This window comes from Staurois parvus, unplaced genomic scaffold (assembly GCF_062004578.1).
Source record: "Staurois parvus isolate SC_StPar_1 unplaced genomic scaffold, SC_StPar_1.0 ptg000187l, whole genome shotgun sequence".
Lineage (NCBI taxonomy): Eukaryota > Metazoa > Chordata > Amphibia > Anura > Ranidae > Staurois > Staurois parvus.
The window spans coordinates 5,800,094-5,821,599 of NW_028317983.1; the positions used below are offsets into that span (position 1 = coordinate 5,800,094).

The window sequence follows — 21,506 nt, forward strand, 5'->3', positions numbered from 1 at the left end:
TTTTTTAAAAAAGCAATATTTTTTACTTTTTGCTAAAAAAAAAAAAAAATCTATCCAATAACATTTTTCTTAAATAACATTTCTTCATAGATTTAGGCATTCTGCTACATGTGTTTGGTAAAAAAAAACAAAAAAAAACCCAATTAGTGTATATTAATTGGTTTGTGTGAAAGTTATACTGTCTACAAATAGCGGTATATATACTGGAATTGTTTTTATACTAGTAATGGAGGCAATCAGCGACTTATTGGGGGCTACAATAGTATGGCATGCATTCTGACAATAACTGACACTGGGTGGGAAGTGACTAACTGCCAGTGACATCCCCAGTCACACTAATACAGTGATCAATGCTAATAAAAAGCACTGACACTGTACTATTTTTTTCTAGTGATTATAAGAAAATGCCACGCTCCTGGGATTTACTATTATCTCTTACTAATTAATGACTGCGTCACATGAATTAATAAAAAATAAATAGTGATAAATAAAAAAAATTACTTATCACTATTTATTTTTTACAACATTTTTTAAAATTTAATTACACATACTTATGAGGATGTGACTAAATGCCAGCAAACCATAAAGATAACACAGTTTATTATTTTATTTGTTTGTGGCTCACAAGTAATTCACATATATTTTGTTAGACACTGTACTATTGACACTGGGCAGGAAGGGGTTACCATCTGGGGTGATCAAAGGGTTAACTGTGTGTTAGGGAGTGATTCAAACTGTGTAGTGTTTTACTAAGGGATGTGCTGGTTTTTATTCCCTGCTTTGCAGATAGATAAAAGCCAGCATGTCCCCGCTGACAGGAAAGAGAACTGTGTTGTTTACACTCACAGATTTCTCTCCTGTCAGCGGCTCCACCGATCACTGAATTCCGGCCTTAATTCGCTGGCTGAGACCCGGTGATTGACACTTACAGGAGCCAATGACAGTGCGGGTAGGTCGGCGCACGTGCCCCCTAGCCCGAAAAGCCAAAATCACATATATATGCGTGGCTGCCCTGTACCAGTTTTACTTCTACAGGGCAGTCGGCAAGTGGTTAAAGAAATACTGAGGTTAATTTACTAAAGGCAAATAGACTGTGCACTTTGCAAGTGCAGTTGCTCCAGAGCTTAGTGAATGTGGCAAAGCTCTGCTGACCTCCATCATCCTATGATGTTCAAGCAAAAATGCTGTTATTTTTATTTCCTTTGCATGTAATTGGGCATTCTTTGTACAACAAATCTTTACCTCGTTTACAAACATTTGAAGAAAAGCTGGCCATATAAGTAGCCGCTGAAGTGTTGTAGGTTGTCCCAAGCTCTGCAACGGTCATTTTTGCCATTAACGACATATGAAATGAAATGGCAGTTCATAGACTGTATACTATCATTGCCAATTCTCAGGATGGCACATCTGCAGTGACCATCATAAGGGGCCTCCTCCATTCCTGCTAGGTTTCTTCAGTTTCTTTTATATCTTGAAGAATGTAACAGGAGAAGCTGGATCACACAAAGGGAGGACAGGAACTCCCTAACACATGGGTGTCAAACTGGCAGTCCTCCAGCTGTTGCCAAACTACAAGTCCCATGAGGCATTGCAAGATTGACAGTTACAAGCATGACTCCCAAAGGCAGAGGCATGATGGGACTTGTAGTTTTGCAACAACTGAAGGGCCACCAGTTTGACACCCCTGCCCTAACCTACCAGGTGGGCAGAAACAAACCAGGAACACTATGGCAGGGAGATCTTGCTGTTGAAGTATGCAAGGAAAATAACAAAGGAACCAGGTTACCCCGCCAGACTCCACCTATAACCTAAATACCACCATTAAATGGACTGACCCTTTAAGGAAAACCGTAATAAACCAGACTTGTTTAGGTAAAATATGCTAAGTTTTCTTTCTATAGTGTCTTTTTCTTATTAATTTTAGGCATATATTGTATTTTTACAGGGAACACAAATAGAATTCCATATCGGTGCCATTTTAGGAATTTCTACAATGGCAGGTAAGCGTGAACTTACTGTTTTTTTCTGTTATTTAAATGCATATGTATGTTTTACAAAAAAAGTTACATTCATTTGGCAAATTTAAGTTTGAGAAAAATTGGTACAGTAAAAATTAGGTACACTCCATATCTTGTACATACAGGGATCCCAGCCTACCATCGCCATTTGTCAGTATTTCTGGAGCACACGTGAATGTAAGTGCTGGAACACCTTCCCTGCTGTGCTTTACACACAGAAAACCTGATTAATACCTTCCTGCCCAGCCTATAGAAGATTGATGGCCGGGCAGGACGCTCCTTCTGAGTGGACGTTATATGACATCCTGTCAGAAGGTGGCGCTCACGCAGCCGTGGGGCTACGCAGCGGTGTGATCTGTCACCAGCTCTGTCTATGGGACACAGCCCATGACAGATCCCTACACCGGCCCGTTGCCAGTGTCATGTGACTGGTGTGGCCAATCACAGCAGTCCACATGACAATTGTATACAATGGATGGCATGAAAAGAACAATTGTGGTGTGAGCTATGATTGGTCACAGCAGTCACATTGTACAGACAGAGCCAATCACAGCCCATCTGTACCATGTGTCAGCTAATCACAACAAAAGACTGAATGGATCAGTTTCATTCAGTAAAAATGGTTGTTAATATCAGTGAAATACATTGGTATTAGCAATCATAATGTGTAAAAAAAAAAAAAAAAAAAATTCTGGTTCACTTGCCCAGATTAGTACAATGTTACTATGGTAACATTGTATTGCTTTGGTCATAGTGTGTTGAAAAAAAGTAATAGAAAAAATAAAAAAAAAATAAAATTAAAATGAACTTATTTTTTTTTTGTTTTTGTTTTACATACTGTCACCAGTCAGTGTCCCTGATCACCGCCAGACCAGTTATATGATAACGCTGTACCAGACTAGTGACAACATGTTAAAAAAAAAATAGTGACATTTTTTTTTGTTTCTTAATTTTCAAAAAAATTACACCTTTAAAAAACTCACCATGCCTCTTAACCCCCCTGGTGGTATTCCTGAGTGTTCAGTACCAGAAGCGGTAACCTCGAGCTACACTCGGGATTACACTGCAGCTTTGCTCCGGGAGTCCTCGATCACTTACCTTGTCCTGCGCTCCCGCGATGTCCCTCCTGCAGTGTCCCCAGCCATGTTCTCTGGCCGATGCCGGCATCCGTCTTCCGGGTTCTGTTCCCTGCGATGTTGGGACGTACGGGGGACGGAACTGGTGGGAAATTCAAAAATGTAAAGATTTTACATTCACTAAATTCACTAAAATCACATAGTATGACATTACTGTATCAAACCATTTCACATACATTTTGTCCCTACTGCTTTGTCCTGCGCCCTGCCTGCATTTTTACTGTTCTTTCTGCCTGGAAACTGAGAAACGTCCATGGCGTCCAAAAAGTGTCCCTTTAGGTCAAAAGTGGTTTTAGACCGGCTAGAGAACAGCGATAGTAAATCAGAACCACTTGCAGAATTGAGTGATAATGATTCGTGGGGAAATTCCTCATCAGACACTGAAAACGATTCTGTGACTTTGCTCAGTGATGTGCGAACTCTGCGCTATATTTCAAATTTCAGTGTTTTTGGTTTGATTACAGTATTGAATTACATTTATTATTATATTATTATTATTTTTTAAGATTATTATATTATAATTTATGATTTCGTGTTTCAAATTTTATCATACCCGGGATGTTTACTAGACTCTTGTTCAGACAGATTTCAGTGTGTTATTCCTAAGAATTACAGGCCTACAAGAAAAAAACGACATATTTCGATTGAAAACAACGTACCGCTTTGAGCACAGAAATACCAACATAATCAGACCGCCGGGGAGGTTAATAAATACCGCAGACTGTCTTATTTTCCAAAAAATAGGTCATTTAGGGGGTGTTTGTATTATCTTGGAATTTTCAGGCCTCAAGAGATGAAATTGTCCGTCAGTACATCAGGATTGATTGTTTGTCAAATATATATATTATATATAAATAAATATACCATGGTTAGTGGACTCTATAACTTTCCTACAGAGTAAATAATTACACTAATTTGGGGTATTTTTACCAAAAAAATGTAGCAGAAGACATTTTCACCTAAATTTATGAAGAACCGTTATTTATTTGCAAAACTTTATAACAGAAAGGAAGAAAAACACGTTTGTTTGTTTTTTTTGCAGAATTTTTTTTTTTTTTGTTTATTTAGCAAAAAATAAAAAAACTCCATTAAATACCACCAAAAGAAAGCTCTATTTGTGTGAAAAAAAATTCAAAATGTTTTTTTTTTATGGGTAAAGAGTTGCTTGACTGCGCAATTGTCATTCAAAGTGCGACAACACTGAAAGCTGAAAATCGGCCTGGGCAGGAAGGGTGTAAAAGTGCCCGGCACTGAAGTGTTTAAGGCCTAGTTTACACTTGCGATTGAGGTGGAGCTTTAATAACAAAAGGTTGAGTCATGTTTTTACTGCTCCCCCTAACCCCGTAAGCTGCAGAAACTAGGGATGGGGGTGTGCACATGCTTTGTATCGCAGTGCAGCAAGAATTTTCATAATGTGTTCTTCTGTTCATACTTGATTGGGATATTTCTTCAGATTGGATCCAACGAGAATCCAAAGGTTTAAAGCTAACATCTCACCCTAAGAGTGGGCAGAAAAAGTGATTTCATGTTTTTTCTTGTCACTCAAAATCTTTCTATTAACTGGGGAGCCACTACTAAGCAAAGGCACAGCTTGTACATTTTTCTGGACCTGAGACTAATGCAGGCCATAGATGGGTCGAAAATCGGCTGATTTTTCAGCTGAAAATAAAATCGGCTGATTTTCGGATCGTTAGTGGGCTAATTGTTCGGCCGTTTTTCGGTATTTTGGCAGATTTTTTTTAATCGGTAAAGTTGGAAAAAAATCGGCCGATTTTGCCTATCGGCCGATTTTCGCGGCAATTATGGGCAAATCGGCCAATCTTTTTACCGATAAAAAAATCCGCGCATGAGCAGTGACCTGCAAGAGGAAGACAAGAAGAAGGAGAGGAAGAAGAAGAGGAAGAAGAAGAGGATGAGGAAGAGGATGTGGAAGAAGAACGGGATGTGGAAGAAGAAGAGGATGAGGAAGAAGACGAGGATGAAGGAGCTGAAGACGAGGATGAGGGAGCTGAAGACGAGGATGAAGGAGCTGAAGACGAGGATGAAGAAGAGGATGAGGAAGAGGATGAAGAAGAAGAAGAAGAATTCCAGTCCGGCAAAAAGTGTCCCTGCAGAGAGCTCCTCTATTTCTTTGACAGTTCTTTGACATTTATAGCGGTTGCAACATTGTATCTATTTGTTTCCGAATAAAAACATCTGTATCCTAAATGGATACAAATAGATACATTGTTGCAACCGCTATAAATGTCAAAGAACTGTCAAAGAAATAGAGGAGCTCTCTGCAGGGAAACTTTTTGCCGGCTGTAGACGGGATGAAAATCGGCCGATTTTTTTTTTTTTACCGTTCCTGGTAACGTCAGCTGCTTGAACGACCGATTTTTCGTTTTTTTAAAGAATAATCGTCTGGTTTTTTCCCCATCTATGGCCTGCATAAGTCCAAGCTCTGACATGCCCCTTTGGAATCCCAAAATGCAATGCAAGCAGCACTCTATTAAATAGTCTTTTATTTTATAGGACCAGCCCACCCATAGATAATTCTTAGACATAGATGGAGTTTTGTGTGCTGAATCAGCCCCAGGCGTCTAAGTCTTGAGTACTCCCAACAGTGAGATCCTGCCATGATTCCTGTACACCTGGGTGTTTTGGTGTTCCCAACCCCCTTGTGTTCTAGCCTCTTCTGTTATAATCTCCTTAATATAAAATACATTTTAAAAAAACAGCAGAGAAAGTGGGAGCCCCTCACAAGCAAAGCACCTGTGCAGACACAAAGACACACAGCAAAGTAATATATTCAGTAGAATCCTTGAAAGTTGTAAGACACCGTCAATGCATTTAACTCTCCAGTATCAACAAAAAGCCTACATTTAATGATGGGACACTCTTCCTTCCAATAACACCATTAATAGGGAACTATTCCTCTCATTAACATTAATGATGGGATACTATTTCTTTCCACTGATACGAATAATGGGCACCTTCCCCCATGGATACCAACACTCCCCCACTGATGCAATGTCGGGGTGCCAATCTTTTCACTTATACCAACGATGGGACATTATTCCTCCCGCCAATACTAATAATGGGGCACTATACCTCCCATTGACAATAGCAATGGGGCACTATTCTTGCACTTATACCAACATTGGGGCAGTTTTCCTCCCACTGTGACCAACAGTAGAGCACTATTGCTCCTAATAAACCCAACGAATGGGCATTATTCCCACTGATACCAACAAATGGGCACTATACTCCCACTTACACCAGTGATAGGACACTATTCCTCCCCCACACTGACAGCAACTATTGGGTACTATTCCTCTATTAATACCAATAATGGGATATTATTCCTCCCCCGCACTGACACCAACTATTCAGCACTATTCCTTCCCTAATACTAATGATGGGGCACTATTCCTCCTTTAATGACAATGATGGGCACTGTTCCTCCCACTGACACTGATGGGGCACTATTTCTCCCACTTACACCAACAATGGGGCACTATTCCTCCCATTGACAACAGCAATAGGGCACTATTCCTGCACTTATTCCTCCAATTGACGCCAACATTGGGGTACTTTTTCTCCCACTGTGATCAACAGTAGGGCACTATTTCTCCTTATGACACTAGTGAATGGGCACTATCCTTCACATTGACACCAACAAATGGGTACTATTCTTTCTACTGACACCAGTGATGGGGTGCTATTCCTCCCCCACACTGACAGCAATTATTGGGCACTATTCCTCCTATTGACAACAGCATTGGGATACTATTCCTGCACTTATACCAACATTGGGGCACTTTTCCTCCCACTGTGACCAACAGTAGGGCGCTAATTCTCCTCATGACACAAATGAATGGGCACTATTCTTCATACTAACACCAACAAATAGGCACTGTTCCTCCCACTGACATTAGTGATGGGGCACTATTCCTCCCCTGCACTGACAGCAACTATTGGGTACTATTCCTTCATTAATTCCAATGATGGGCACTATTCCTCCATTAATACCAACGATGGGGCACTGTTTCTCCCTCTGATAACAACGTTGGTGCACTATTCCTCCCCGACACCAACAATGGGGCATTATTGCTCCCACTGACACCAACGATGCAGCACTATTCCTCCCACTGACACCAACGATTCATCTCGCTGGTACCAGTGATGGGGCATTAGTTTTCCAATGGCACTAATTGTGGGGCACAATTCCTCCTCCCAGTAACCACAGATACTAGGTCATTTTTTGCTTAACTGACCACCATGCCTGGGGCATTGTTTTCTCCCAGCGACACCTAGACTGGGGCATTGTTTACTCCCACTGATGCCTTGGTATTTTCTTCTCTCACTGGCCTCCTAAAGTCTAAAGGATGGTGTACTGGATCTTTGGTCCAAAAGTTTGAGGACCCCGCCTTTAAAGTGTTGAATGGATATAGCGTTGTTAATTTTTTATAGTTTGTGTGGTTAAGCTGACATTATGATTACAACATGTCACATTTGATAAGCTTGTTACATCATCGTACAAGATTCAGCACAGAACTCATCAATCCTTCGCTGGACTTGGAGACTTTGCAGTGGAAGAAAACCAAGCTATTTCTAGAAAGGTGATGAACAATTCCTCCAGCCTGTCATGGCTTCCTGCAACGAGACACTTGAGACATTACAGCAGATGCTGGATAGCAGCTATAAATGAATCATTATCTGATCTGCGCTCGCACTCCTATGTGACTGCATTCTCTATGGAGATGGTGGTCATATAAATCTAATCTGTCAAAACAGACCCCAGCGGCCAGCAAGCTGAACCTGTGGAAATTTGGTTTTCATTGTTAGTAGCAGGCTGGCGTTTTCTGACTGTAGAAGATGCATCTTTAGCTGTGAGGTTGTCACCTCACAAAGTGGATCAGTTACTATGGAAATTAATGATTTAAAGAACCACCAACCCAAAGCAGTGTTTGATGTATGAGAACCAGTTATCTACAGTGCTCAAAACAATTAAAGGAAGAATTTGAAAATACATCAAATCTCAATGGGGAAAAATATTATGCTGGATATCTATACTGATATGGACGGGGTAATATGTTAGGAACTTAAGGATGCCCCATTGTTTGACGGAAATGAAAATTATCAACCTACAGAGGACTGAATTCAAGACCCCACCCCCCCTGAAAATCAAAGTGAAAAAATGATGCAGCAGGCTAGTCCACTTAGTTGAAAGTTCATTACAGCAACTCAAAATGGCATTCAGTAGTTTGTATGTCCCCCAGGTGCTTGTATGCATGCCTGACAACGTCGGGGGCATGCTCCTAATTAGATGACGGATGGTGTCCTGGGGTATTTCCTCCCAGATCTGGACCAGGGCGTCTCTGAGCTCCTGGACAGTCTGAGGTGCAACCTGGTGGCGTCGGATGGACCGAAATGATATCCCATGGATACAAGTCAGGCAAGCGTGGGGGCCATTCGATAGTATAAATTCCTTCATCCTCCAGGAACTGCCTGAAAACTCTCACCACATGAGGCAGGGCATTGTCGTGCACCAGGAGGAACCCAGGACCCACTGCACCAGTGTCTGACAATGGGTCCAAGGATTTCATCCCAATACCTAATGGCAGTCAGGGTGCCATTGTCTAGCCTGTAGAGGTCTGTGCGTCCCTCCATGGTTATGCCTCCCCAGACCATCACTGATCCACCACCAAAACGGTCATGCTGAACGTTCTCCATGGCTTTTTTAGATTCTTTCATGTCTGTTACATTTCCGCAGGGTGAATCTGCTCTCATCTGTGAAAAGCACAGGGCGCCAGTGGCGGACCTGCCAATTCTAGTGTTCAATGGCAAATGCCAATCAAGCTCTATGGTGCTGGGCAGTGAGCACAGAGCCCACTAGAGGACGTTGGGCCCTCAGGCCACCCTCATGATGTCTGTTTCTGATTGTTTGGTCAGAGGCATTCACACCAGTGGCCTGCTGGAGGTCATTTTGTTGGGTTCTGGCAATGCTCATCCTGTTCCTCCTTGCACAAGGGAGCAGATAGCGGTCCTGCTGATGGGTTAAGGACCTTCTACGGCCCTACCCAGCTCTCCTAGAGTAACTGCCTGTCTCCTGGAATCTCCTTCATGCTCTTGAGACTGTGCTGGGAGACACAGCAAACCTGGCAATGGCACGAATTGATGTGCCATCCTGGTGGAGTTGGACTGCCTGTGCAACCTCTGTAGGTTCCAGGTATTGTCGCATGCTACCAGCAGTGACACTGACCCTAGCCAAACCTAGCGAAAAACAGTCAGAAAAGACGAGAAGGGAAAAAAATGTCAGTGGCCTGTACCTGTAAAACCATTCCTGTTTTGGGGGTCAGCTCATTGTTGCCCATCGAGTGCACCTGTTGTTAATTTAATTAACACCAAAGCAGCTGAAACTGATTAACAACCCCCTCTTCTACTTAAATATCCCAGGAATTTAATTGACTCGATGCTATACTCTGATTGAAGTGTTCCTTTAATTGTTTTGAGCAGTGTATATACACTATATTGCCAAAGTATTGGTCGGCCTGCCTTTACACGCACATGAACTTTAATGGCATCCCAGTCTTAGTCCGTAGGGTTCAATATTGAGTTGGCTCGCTCTTTGCAGCTATAACAGCTTCAACTCTTCTGGGAAGGCCGTCCACAAGGTTTAGGAGGGTATCTATTGGAATGTTTGACCATTCTTCCAGAAGCGCATTTGTGAAGTCAGGCATTGATGTTGGGTGAGAAGGACTCTGATTAAAAAGTGTTCCTGACATTTTTTTGAGCAGTGTATAAAATTAAGGATTGAAAAAAAAAAACTTCAGGACTTTGTCAGATCTGAGAAATAAACAAAAATCCTTGCAAAAGAAATTCTTTTGCTGATTGCGCATGTAAGCAAGAAGTGTTCTGCGTGCAGGAAAGTGGATAGCAGTAACTCGGCCAAACATCCATTGATGGTCACTTTAACTTTTTTTTTTAATTTATTGTTTTATTGGTTTCTGTCACATTTTTCGTGCTTCTTTTGCTGAGACAGTTGTATCCATTGGAAGGATTTTCCCTCACCTCTTGTTTGGGTGACAACTGAAAAACTGTGGATTTCCCATCCCTTTTTGTTCTGCCTCTAAAGAGTGGATGAATCTCCCTAAAAAAGAACAGCGAGCATTAATTTAAAAAAAACTGAATAAAAATATTTGAGTGAAGTTCTGTTTTAAATTGTAATACCAACTAGAAAAGCTACAATTTCTGGAGAAATTGTGTGAAGTGTTCTTGCCTCCACCAGTAGTCTACAACTGGAGTGACTGGAGTAGCTGGGTGGAGTGGCTTGAGTAACTGTTGTGTGGGTGGAGTGGCTGGAGTAACTGTGAAAAGGTCAATGGGCAGCGTGAGTTGCAAACAAATGGTCATATTGTGTAAACTATCAGGACTATGGCTTAGCCGTGGACATTTTTAGTGGCAGCCGGGATAGCTGAACGTTTTGATATAAGATTTGTGTAGGTGGCCTTGAAAATGAGGGAGTGATGGCAGTTTAGAAATCATGTCCTGATTTTTCAGCTCACACTCTAGCTTTTGTCAGCTCCCACTCTAGTTTTGAACATTCCGCCATTTATTCTTATGGGACCAATTTCTCCACAAAAACGCTGATATTTCGTGAACCATTTGGCGAAACGTTCCACAAAGTAATAGCACACCAATCGGGAACAATCCGCACGTTTCGGATATTACTGTCTATGTAGTGTAAAAACTGTGGGAGGAGTTAGGGTGGTAAATTTGGCTATAATAATAATAAGAATATATATGTGAGATAACAGTAAGTGGTCGTCATGCAAGAACACTTAATTAAATAGACATCCACCTACCCAAAATGTATACCGCATATCAGTTGTGGTTGGAATGATCCTTAAAGTGGAGCTAAAGCCAAGGGATACTGACCTATTCTCCAGTGGTCTGACTGCTGTGAGGTCCTGCCGAAGCACCTACTTCCCAACCTCTTCTGGTGTTCAACCATTTTGATTGGCCGTTTACGGGATGACGTCACACTCCCACGCATGTGCGGGAGTGCAATCATCCTAGCAATATGCTGGAAATGTGAATGAAGCAGCGCATGTGCAGCTTTGTGTCCATTTTACAAAGGATTGTGAACAGGCAGGTATATTATCGCAGAAGAGACATGTGTATTCAGTTGCAATTTTGTTTTTCACCCTTTAGTTCTGCTTTAAGAAGAGATGGAAGCTGCATTTAAGGCATTGCTCAAAATGTGTTGTAATTGCTGTAGTGTAGTACTGTCATTTTTCTTTTCCTTTTTGTGTATTAAACCATTGTTTCATCCAAGTCACTGATATGATATTATTCTCTCTGTTACAATGTGCTTAATCTTCTGTTGCTTCTGTTTTTTTCAGCTGCTGCTCTAGGAAACCTGGTGTCAGATCTTGCAGGACTTGGGTATGTTTCTTAATACATGATGCACACATTCTTCAACTATCGAATGCTGCTGTTTAAGGGAAATAAATCTAGAATGAGCTACCCATGGTGTGCATTCAGATTTGCACATGCAACGTAAACTGCTTTTCGTCAGGAGGATATCTATTCTAATTGAATTGTAACATAGATTTCAAATAAGGAGCTTTTAAAGCTAGTTAATTACTCCGGTGTATACTCTGCTTTTCTGCGCTGCTGTGAGAGAAAATGGCAAGCAGCTCCTCAGTTTATACCATACATTAGAGATGGTGGTGGAAAGCACACCCCGGCCTGTCTGCCAGCTACAGCTTCCTCTCCAGCAAGGAGAATAGTGAGCATTACCAAATCTCACTCCGAATCTGGTAAGGTTAGCATTTAGAAGCAGCAGTGCAGATGCTCTTACATTGAGTGTGTGTGCATGTATATATGTGTGTGTGTGTGTGTGTGTGTGTGTGTGCGTGCGTGTATATGTGTGTGTGTATATGTGTATATATATATATATATATATATATATATACACACACACACACATACACACACACATATATTTATATACATACACACAGGGGCATTCCAGTCAAACAGGGATTTTGGAGTTTATATAATAAAAGAACAAATTTCAAAGAGTGGAAACTGCATTTATGTTTAGACATACTCCCCTGCTACATTCATACACTTATCCCAGCGTTTAACTAATGCCTGGAAAGTTTCAACATGGAGAGATTTGTCAGTACACCTGAACCATCCTGGGACAGCCGGCTTCACTTCATCATCATTGTGTTCATCGTTTCCACAGAAAGATTTGTCTCTTGTGCAATTTCATGACAGGTTATGCATCGATTATCCAGGATCAGGCGTTCCATGCACTGAATGTTCACAGGAATGACTGCTGTGGGCTGGGAACAACCATGGCCAGGATGGTCAATAATGAACGTAAGGCCATCTGTGAACATTCACACCATTCAAAAGTCTTACTGCAGCTGAGCGTATCATCACGGTATGGTGCTTGACATCTTCTGTAGATATCCGCGGGTTTTACGCGTTTTGTTCACAAGAAATGTCATCACCACACGCTGTTCCATGCACGCACTAACACTGTTGTCTGCCATCTTTATTAACGATCTCTGGACTGGCCTGCGATGTGTACGTCACCTATCAGTAATAGCACACGCTACTTACTACTGCTCGTGGTACCGCCACTCTAGCATCCCTTTTTATACCTGTAAAATTTAGACCTAGTTTGACTTGAACGCCCCTCATATTTACAGCAATCCAAGCTGAACCAATGTAACTGTATAAAATACACCATGCCTCAAATTTGACTTTTCAGCAGTAAAATCCCTGTATGTGTGTACATTTATGTGTGTGTATGTATGTATGTACAGTGGGGATCGAAAGTTTGGGCACCCCAGCCTGCGAGCTGTTCTGTCTGATATTTTTCTTGGTCTTCCAGATCTTGCTTTAACTTCCACTGTTCCTGATGACTGCCATTTCTTAATTACATTCCGTACAGAGGATATTGACATCTGAAAACGCTTTGCTATCTTCTTATAGCCTTCTCCAGCTTTGTGAGAGTCAACTATTTTCAGTTTCAGTTTTCTAGACAACTGCTTAGAAGAACCCATGGTGTTGATTGTTGGGACAAGGTCAGATGAGTCTGGGCATTTAAAACCTTTGAGATTGACATCACCTGGTCTTCCCAGACGATGATTGAGAACAATCCATGACACTGGCAGGTCTCAGCTTGGCAAAGGGGGCAGTGCATGCTATAAATTCTGCAGGGTGCCCAAACTTTTGCAGACGCCATTTTTTTGTTTTCTGTTATTTTGAAAGTGCAAATGATGGAAATAAAATCTAACTTTTGTTGACATATTATAAGAATATTTAATCTGTAATTTGATGCCTTTTGGAGATTTTTCCATCTTTCCTTGGCTTCTTTATGCACATTAATACAAATTTGTAGCTGGGGTGCCCAAACTTTCGATCCCCACTGTGTATATATATATATATATATATGTGTGTGTGTGTGTGTATATATATATATATATATATATATATATATATACAGTGGGGTAGACTTTTGAATGGAGTATTTTTCAGAAGCAAAGATATGTTCTTCATGTATGATTCTTAGGCACAGTTAACACTTGTAGATGTTACTTATAAGATAACAAATCTTCCCTTTTTGACTTTTAGACTCATCTTTTCAGTCTTTGTGAACCTTTTTTTACGCTTTAGTAACCCTTGAAAAAAAATGTAATCTCAGGAGCAAAGCAAGAAAGTTCCCAGTGAGCCACTAAAGATTTTTTGTGTGTTCATTGGAAATCGCTAACTGACTAAATACACAATCGCTCCTATTTTTTCTCACCTGCCCTTTCACATGTACTCTTTGTGTTACCAATTGACAGATTTCTGAAATTCTAAAAAGAAATTGTCTGTTTTCTAGGCTTGCCGGTTATGTGGAAGCAATATCTTCACGGTTGGGTCTGCCAATCCCCGACTTGTCACCTAAGCAAGCAGATATGTGGCAGACGCGTGTTAGTGCACACTTGGTAGGTGGAATGATTTCATGTTTTCTGGCTGGATGCCTCTAATAAGTCTGCACCAGCAGCATGTGGTCACAACTTGTTGTCATATTATTTTTTGAGAAATTAAAGCCAATGCTTTTGATATCTATGCAGCTAATCCTTCTACTGTCCTAACATGCAAGACTGCATGTGTTTATGTATAGCCAAATCATTGATAGAGAAACTACACTCACCGGCCACTTTATTAGGTACACCTTGCTACCCGGTGTGGTCTTCTGCTGCTGTAGTCCATCTGCTTCACGGTTTGACATGTTGTGCGTTCAGTTATTCTGTATACCTTGGTTGTAATGAGTGGTTATTTGAGTTACTGTTATCTTTCTATCATCTAGAACCAGTCTGCCCATTCTCCTCGGACATCAACAAGGCATTTCCGTCCACACAGCTGCCGCTCACTGGATATTTTCTCTTTTTTAGACCATTCCATGTAAACTCTACAGATGGTTGTGTGTGAAAATCCCAGTAGATCAGCAGTGTTTGAAATACTCAGATCAGCCCATCTGGCACCTACAACCATGCCACGTTCAAATCACTTAAATCCCCTTTCTTTCCCATTCTGATGCTCGGTTTGAACTGAAGCAAGTTCTCCTCACCACGTCTAGATGCCTAAATGCATTGAGTTGCTGCCATGTTATTGGCTGTTTAGCAATTTATGTTACCAAGCATTTGAACAGGTGTACCTAATAAACTGGGCTGGTGAGTGTCAAATCGTTCAGGGTCAGTTTTATAATTGTATGTTTTTTTAAAGGTTTGAATGTGTGTGTGCATTTATATGTATATGAGCTTCTAAGATGTCAGAGCTGATTTCTGCTGTATTGTACTGTGAACACTGGCCGATGCGACACGTCATGGATACTGCCATGTGTTCATGAAGACCCGGGTGCAAAAGAAATAGGTTGGGTGATGCTGACCATCATTGCACACAGAAGAGGGGCAGCTCGAGATCTTGATTCTTTAACATCCTGGACTATTGAATTTTTTAAAAATTGTAGTTCTGCTCTAAAGAGCTTTTTTTCACCTGACCGTTTATTTCCACAACAATAATCCAGTAAGAGATGTGCATTTAACATATTCTCAGCATGTTATTTACCTATAAAGGCCTCTCTTGTGTAGACATGCAAAAACTTTTAGTTTGCTGCTGGGCACCGCCATCTTGGATGTGATCTCGGCAACCTCAGCAGATCCAGACCTGTCATTCAAATGACACTTTAGGGTTGGTTCAAACTATAGAAACGCAGTCCAGACGCGTTCTGGATGCGTTTCTGCACACGTGGTTTTGATGCTTTTCAGTTAATTTTCTCCCCTCTTTTTCTTCAATTTAACCACTTCTCTTTTCGGCCCATGTATATAAATGTCCAGACAGGAGCGGGTGGCCGCTTATAAACGTCTTCCCACTTCCCTGCCTGTGCGCACTCCCTAGGAGCGCGTGACACTGCAATCCGGTACCCGCTGTATCCGGAGGTCTGTGTGAGGTCCCAATCATGTGATCACTGATTGGCTAATCAGTGATCACATGAATAGTAGTAAACAAGATGTCACTTCTGACATCATTGCTTACTACTAGTGAAATCTGTGAATGATCTCAGAGGTCACATGGTACAGGGCTATTCACAACAGCCTTGTACCATGTGACAAGCTGTGACCAATCACAGCTCTCACAGTATTTCTCAATGGCTGCAAGACTGCAGCCAGAAAGAAGGAGAAATGATTGCTTTATGGGTGTAAAAGCAATCAGTGTAAAGAAAAAAAAAAAATCTTCATCACCCCCCACAAGTGGTACAGTGTCACTGTACTGCTGGGGTGACAGCAGTACAAATAATAATATAAAAAAATTAAAAATGTAAATTGTTTTGGTTATAAACTAATTTGGGTTATTTTTTTTTACTAAAAAGATAGCTGAATACATTCTGTCCAAGATTTATGAAGAAAGAATATTTATTTGCATAATTTTATAAGAAAAACACTTTTTTCAAAAAATGATTGGACTTTTACATTTATATAGCAAGCAAAAAAAAAATCCCAGTGTTAAATAAATACCACCAAAATAAAATTTTATCTGTCTCAAAAAAAATGCTAAAAAATGTATATGGGTACAGTGTTGCATGACCGCGCAATTGTCATTCAAAGTGTGATAGCGCTGAAAGCTGAAAATTGGCCTGGACAGGAAGGGGATGAAAGTGTCTGGACTTGAAGTGGTTAAATAGGGACATGTGCGTTCCAGTGCATTCTTGATGCATTTTATCTCGTTCCAGTACAGTTCTGTGCCGGAAAAATGCAGCCTGTTCTTTTTTTTTTTTTTTTTTTTTCTGCATCCGGAACGCACTGGAACGGCAAGCACTGATGTGAGCTATGACATTGACAACCATACTACTTTCTGTGCATTTTGGATGCAGAAAAAAAGCAACTGAAACGCATGTAGTGTGAACTGGCCCTTATAGTCTTCCTCTTCACTCTCTCCCCCCCCCCCCCCGGAAGGCAATATAAAAAGGTTACGCAGGGAGGGGAGCACAGGCAGTAATCTGACACTCCAGAAGAGGGAGACACTATGATGTGCAAAGGGATGTGCTAGGGAATTTGACTTTTCCTGAAGTGGTCAAATTTTCAAGCAAATTCAGAAGCACATTGCAAGTAAATATAAGATATGGCGTGACTTCATGTACACAGCCATACAGGGGCCATACATGGTATAGAGCCCGTATAATGGTACTCCTAGGAGCCACTTCTGCCAAGTACAGCCGCCCATTGAGATGCATTGGAAGTGGCGTTTGTGCTCCAGGGGTTGTGTAAAACACCCGGCATGCGCACTGACATATGCGTTGAATGCACACTATCTGTGATTGGAGCATACGTCAATGCTCATGCCGTGTATAGCTACGTACAGCTGCCTCTTTCTGTTCATCTCATTGGGCGGCTGTGGGTCCCAGATAGGCATGACGCAGGATCTGCACCCTGTACAGACGTGTGCATAAAGCCTGGATGGAAAGACCTTGCAAGTGTACATTGTGCAAAAGAAAAAAAGATCATTTATTGCCTATTCGGATTTCTCCTACCGTAAAACATCCCAATGTGCAAACATGAATCAAAAAATTGATTTGCATTTTTTCCAGAGTCATGTGAAGCTAAAATCAGCGCTGTAAATGCCAGCTGATTAATAGAACTTGATGGACTGTGATGTAAATCAATATCTGAGGAAATGAGCGCAGTTATCTCTTTATCTACATGCTGGCTTTGTTACTGAATAGTGACGAACCGTCATGAAAATCATATATTATACACTGAGCATGTAATCCATATGGCAAAATACCATTAGACCAATCTGTTGCACGGAATAATGGCTTGTATTGTATATGATCCATGCTGGCTGCGAGTGAGCGCATTGAAGATCCCGGAATTTTTGTAGTCGGGTTGTGCTGCAAGACTTCTTGTTGGTCTGTTTCTCCTCAGGAGTATGCATTATTTACAGCACTGGGATTCATGGAGGAAGCTGCAAGGCCAGCACATTAGTGTTTTGTCCTGGGACATGAGGACACAGCGACAGGATGACAGAGCAAATACAACATATGCACTGCTGGAGCTAGAGGCTCATGGGTATTGTTGGCTCCAGTGGTCTTAATTATTCAGGACCAAACATAGACACATTGATATTTGTGCCCTGGAGTTCTGAACAAATAAAATTATTATTATACAGGATTTTTATAGTGCCAACAGTTTGTGCAATATAAAGGGAGACTAGTGGGTACAATACAGTTAATTACTGAACGATTAGGAAGACTCTGTAAGTGAAGCTTAAAAAAAAGGGTGGTGCAGATGGTAACAGCTGTGGGAGATGGTTGATGGAGGTGGTTGGCGTACAGTGTTTAGGTAGAGGCAGGTTAGGCTTCTCTGAATAAATTAGTTTTCAGGTATCGCTGAATAGTGGACAGGGTTGGAGACAACCAGACAGATTGGGGTAGAGAGTTCCAGAGTATGGGAGAGGCTCTGGAGAAGTCCTGAAGGCAAGCTTGGGAAGAGGTGACAAGGGGGCTAGAGAGAAGGAGATCTTGGGAGGAGTAGAGTGGACGATATGTCAAAATGAGGTTGGTGCTGTAGCTGGGGCCAGTGTTGTGGAAGGCTTTGTATGTTGTAGTTAAAATACACATGCTACATGCAATTATCTTGTAGGCATGTTATATATATATATATATATATATATATATATATATATAAAACACACATACTATACTGATCCCCTTTGCAAATATAACAGCCTGCACCCTTCTGGGAAGGCCATACCACAAGATTTTGAAGATTTGTGTCCATTCAGCCAGAAGCATTTCTCGGAGGTCAGGTGCTGATGTTGGATGAGATCATCTTCCTCACAATAAGCATTTTAGTTCATTCCAGAAGTGTTCAGGACACTCAATTTCCTCCACACCAAACTCCTGAGACCATGTCTTTGGCTACGTTCATACTAGCGTTGTGTGCAGGTGGCAGAGAGGCGTTTGGGAAGCGTTTTTACCGCTTCCCAAACGCCTCGGACAATTCTGCACATTGCAGCACATGGTGCTGTTCTAATGGGAGCGTTAGCGTCGTGGCAATACGGACACCTCTGGTTGAGTCAGGAGGAGTTGAAGCCTCCTATTCTAGTCTATGGTGCCACTTCGCAAACATCCGGCCGGCGGTTGCGGGGCGGTAACACCATTTAAACTTCATTATAGGTGTTTGTGGGGCGTTTTTAATACTCGGCAAATGCCTAGCAACTGCCGCTAAACCGCGCATGCGGCGTTTGCGGAGCGCTAAAAAACGCTTTGCAAACGCCGGGCCAACGCTTGCCAAACACTATAGGGGCACAAAAATACTATTATCATTTTTTCTATCATTTTTTGAGCTTATTAAAAACACTAGTGTGCATGGAGCCTAAGGATGTATCATACTCGGGTCTGCTTAGGTTTCCTTTGCCCAGCTTTTTCCCCATCCCTGCTGGTTTGCACTCACACTAGATTGTAAGGAAGTGTTCCCAAGCACACTCCCCTGCTAACAGACCAGGGATTTCTGTTTTACTCCACAGTTTTATATGGAGAGAACTGAGCTCTGGTACGGCTCGCACTCACACTGCAGCAAAATGTACTGGATCACACGTGAACCACGTCCATGACCATCTGTTCCAAGTGGTCCCAGGTGCAGTTCAGAGCACTCACACTACACAAACATACCGGCCCAAGAGGCTAAACAATGCCCGGGACCAGTTAAAAGTATTACATAGTTAGTCTGGCTGAAAAAAGACAAAAATCCATCCAGTTCAACCATATAGAATAAAAAAAAGTTATAATCCTACACCCACAGTTGATCCAGATGAAGGCACAAAACCCAGCAAAGCATGATCCAAATTGCTCCTGCAGGGGAACAAAAACCTTCCTGATCCCCCGAGAGGCAATCAGATATTCCCTGGATCAACTTCACCTATAAATGTTATATCCAGTTATATTCTGTGTATCCAAGAAAGAATCCAGGACTTTTTTAAAGCATTCCACTGAGCTGACCAGAACCAACTCTTAAGGGGAGTCTATTCCACATTTTCACAGCTCTTACTGTGAAGAAACCTTTCCGTGTTTGGAGATTACATTTTATTTCCACCAGACGTAAAGAGTGCCCCCTTGTCCTCTGTGATGACCTCAGGGTGAATAAATACACCGAGTTCACTATATGAACCACTGATGTATTTATACATGGAGATCATATCCCCCTTATGTATTATACATGGAGATCATATCCCCCCTTATGTATTATACATGGTGATCATATCCCCCCTTATGTATTATACATGGAGATCATATCCCCCCTTATGTATTATACATGGAGATCATATCCCCCCTTATGTATTATACATGGTGATCATATCCCCCCTTATGTATTATACATGGAGATCATATCCCCCCTTATGTATTATACATGGAGATCATATACCCCCTTATGTATTATACATGGAGATCATATCCCCCCTTATGTATTATACATGGAGATCATATACCCCCTTATGTATTATACATGGAGATCATATCCCCCCTTATGTATTATACATGGAGATCATATCCCCCCTTATGTATTATACATGGAGATCATATCCCCCCTTATGTATTATACATGGAGATCATTATTATTATTATTATACAGTATTTATAAAGCGCCAATAGTTCACTCAGCGCTGTACATTACAAAGGGGGACAGAACATGTGACAGAACAATACCAATACAATGCAAAACATAGGGGTTTGAGGGCCCTGCTCTTTCAAGCTTACAATCTAGGAGGGAGGGGATGGTAGCACAGGAGGAGATAGCTGTGGGGGATGGAGTGGTAGGAAGAGTGGAGGAGGTCGGTCAAGTTAGCAGGGAGTAGGCTTCCCTGAAGAGATGGGTTTTCAGGGTGCGCCTAAAGGAGAGGAGAGTAGGTGATAATCTGATGGGTTGGGGAAGGGAGTTCCAGAGGATGGGTGACACCCTGGAGAAGTCCTGGAGGCGGGCATGGGAGGAGGAGACCAGGGAACTAGAGAGAAGGAGGTCTTGCGAGGAGCGGAGTGTGCGTGTTGGGCGGTACTTGGATATTAGGTCGGTGATGTAGTTCGGGGCAGTATGGTGGACAGCTTTGTACGTCAGTGTTAGGATTTTAAATTTGATCCGTTGCGCAATCGGAAGCCAGTGGAGGGATTGGCAGAGGGGGGTGGCGGAAATGGAGCGGTTGGAAAGGTGAATGAGTCTGGCAGCCGTATTCAGGATCGACTGAAGCGGGGATAGCCAGCGGCGAGGCAGGCCAGTGAGGAGGGAGTTGCAGTAGTCCAGTCGTGATATGATGAGGGAGTGGATGAGCTGCTTAGTGGTTTCTGGGGTTAGGAACGTGCAGATTTTGGCGATGTTGCGGAGGAGGAGTCTGCACGAGTTTGTTAAAGATTGGACTTGGGGCTGGAAGGATAGGTTGGAGTCCTGAATGATACCAAGTACTCTGGCCTGCAGGGCGGGTTTGATATTGGTGATGTTGGATGTAATGGAGAAGTCAATGGGGGGTGGTGTGCGGGCTGGGGGGAAGACAAGAAGCTCGGTTTTATACCCCTTTATGTATTATACATGGAGATCATATCCCCCTTATGTATTATACATGGAGATCATATCCCCCCTTATGTATTATACAGGGAGATCATATCCCCCCTTATGTATTATACATGGAGATCATATCCCCCCCCTTATGTATTATACATGGAGATCATATCCCCCCTTATGTATTTATACATGGAGATCATAACCCCCTTATGTATTTATACATGGAGATCATATCCCCCCTTATGTATTAT

The 21,506-nt window shown here is 41.9% G+C and overlaps 1 protein-coding gene across 2 annotated transcripts in view; it reads left to right on the forward strand.

Moving 5' to 3' along the window:
- The window catches only part of TMEM65 (transmembrane protein 65), a 207,346-nt gene that overhangs the window by 173,753 nt on the left and 12,087 nt on the right, over positions 1-21,506 (forward strand). For both annotated transcript variants that reach the window (XM_089677522.1, XM_089677523.1), the window contains 3 exons: positions 1,946-2,000; positions 11,545-11,587; positions 14,049-14,154. In XM_089677522.1, the coding sequence (XP_089533648.1) occupies positions 1,946-2,000; positions 11,545-11,587; positions 14,049-14,154 (204 nt within the window). The remainder of the gene's footprint in view (positions 1-1,945; positions 2,001-11,544; positions 11,588-14,048; positions 14,155-21,506) is intronic.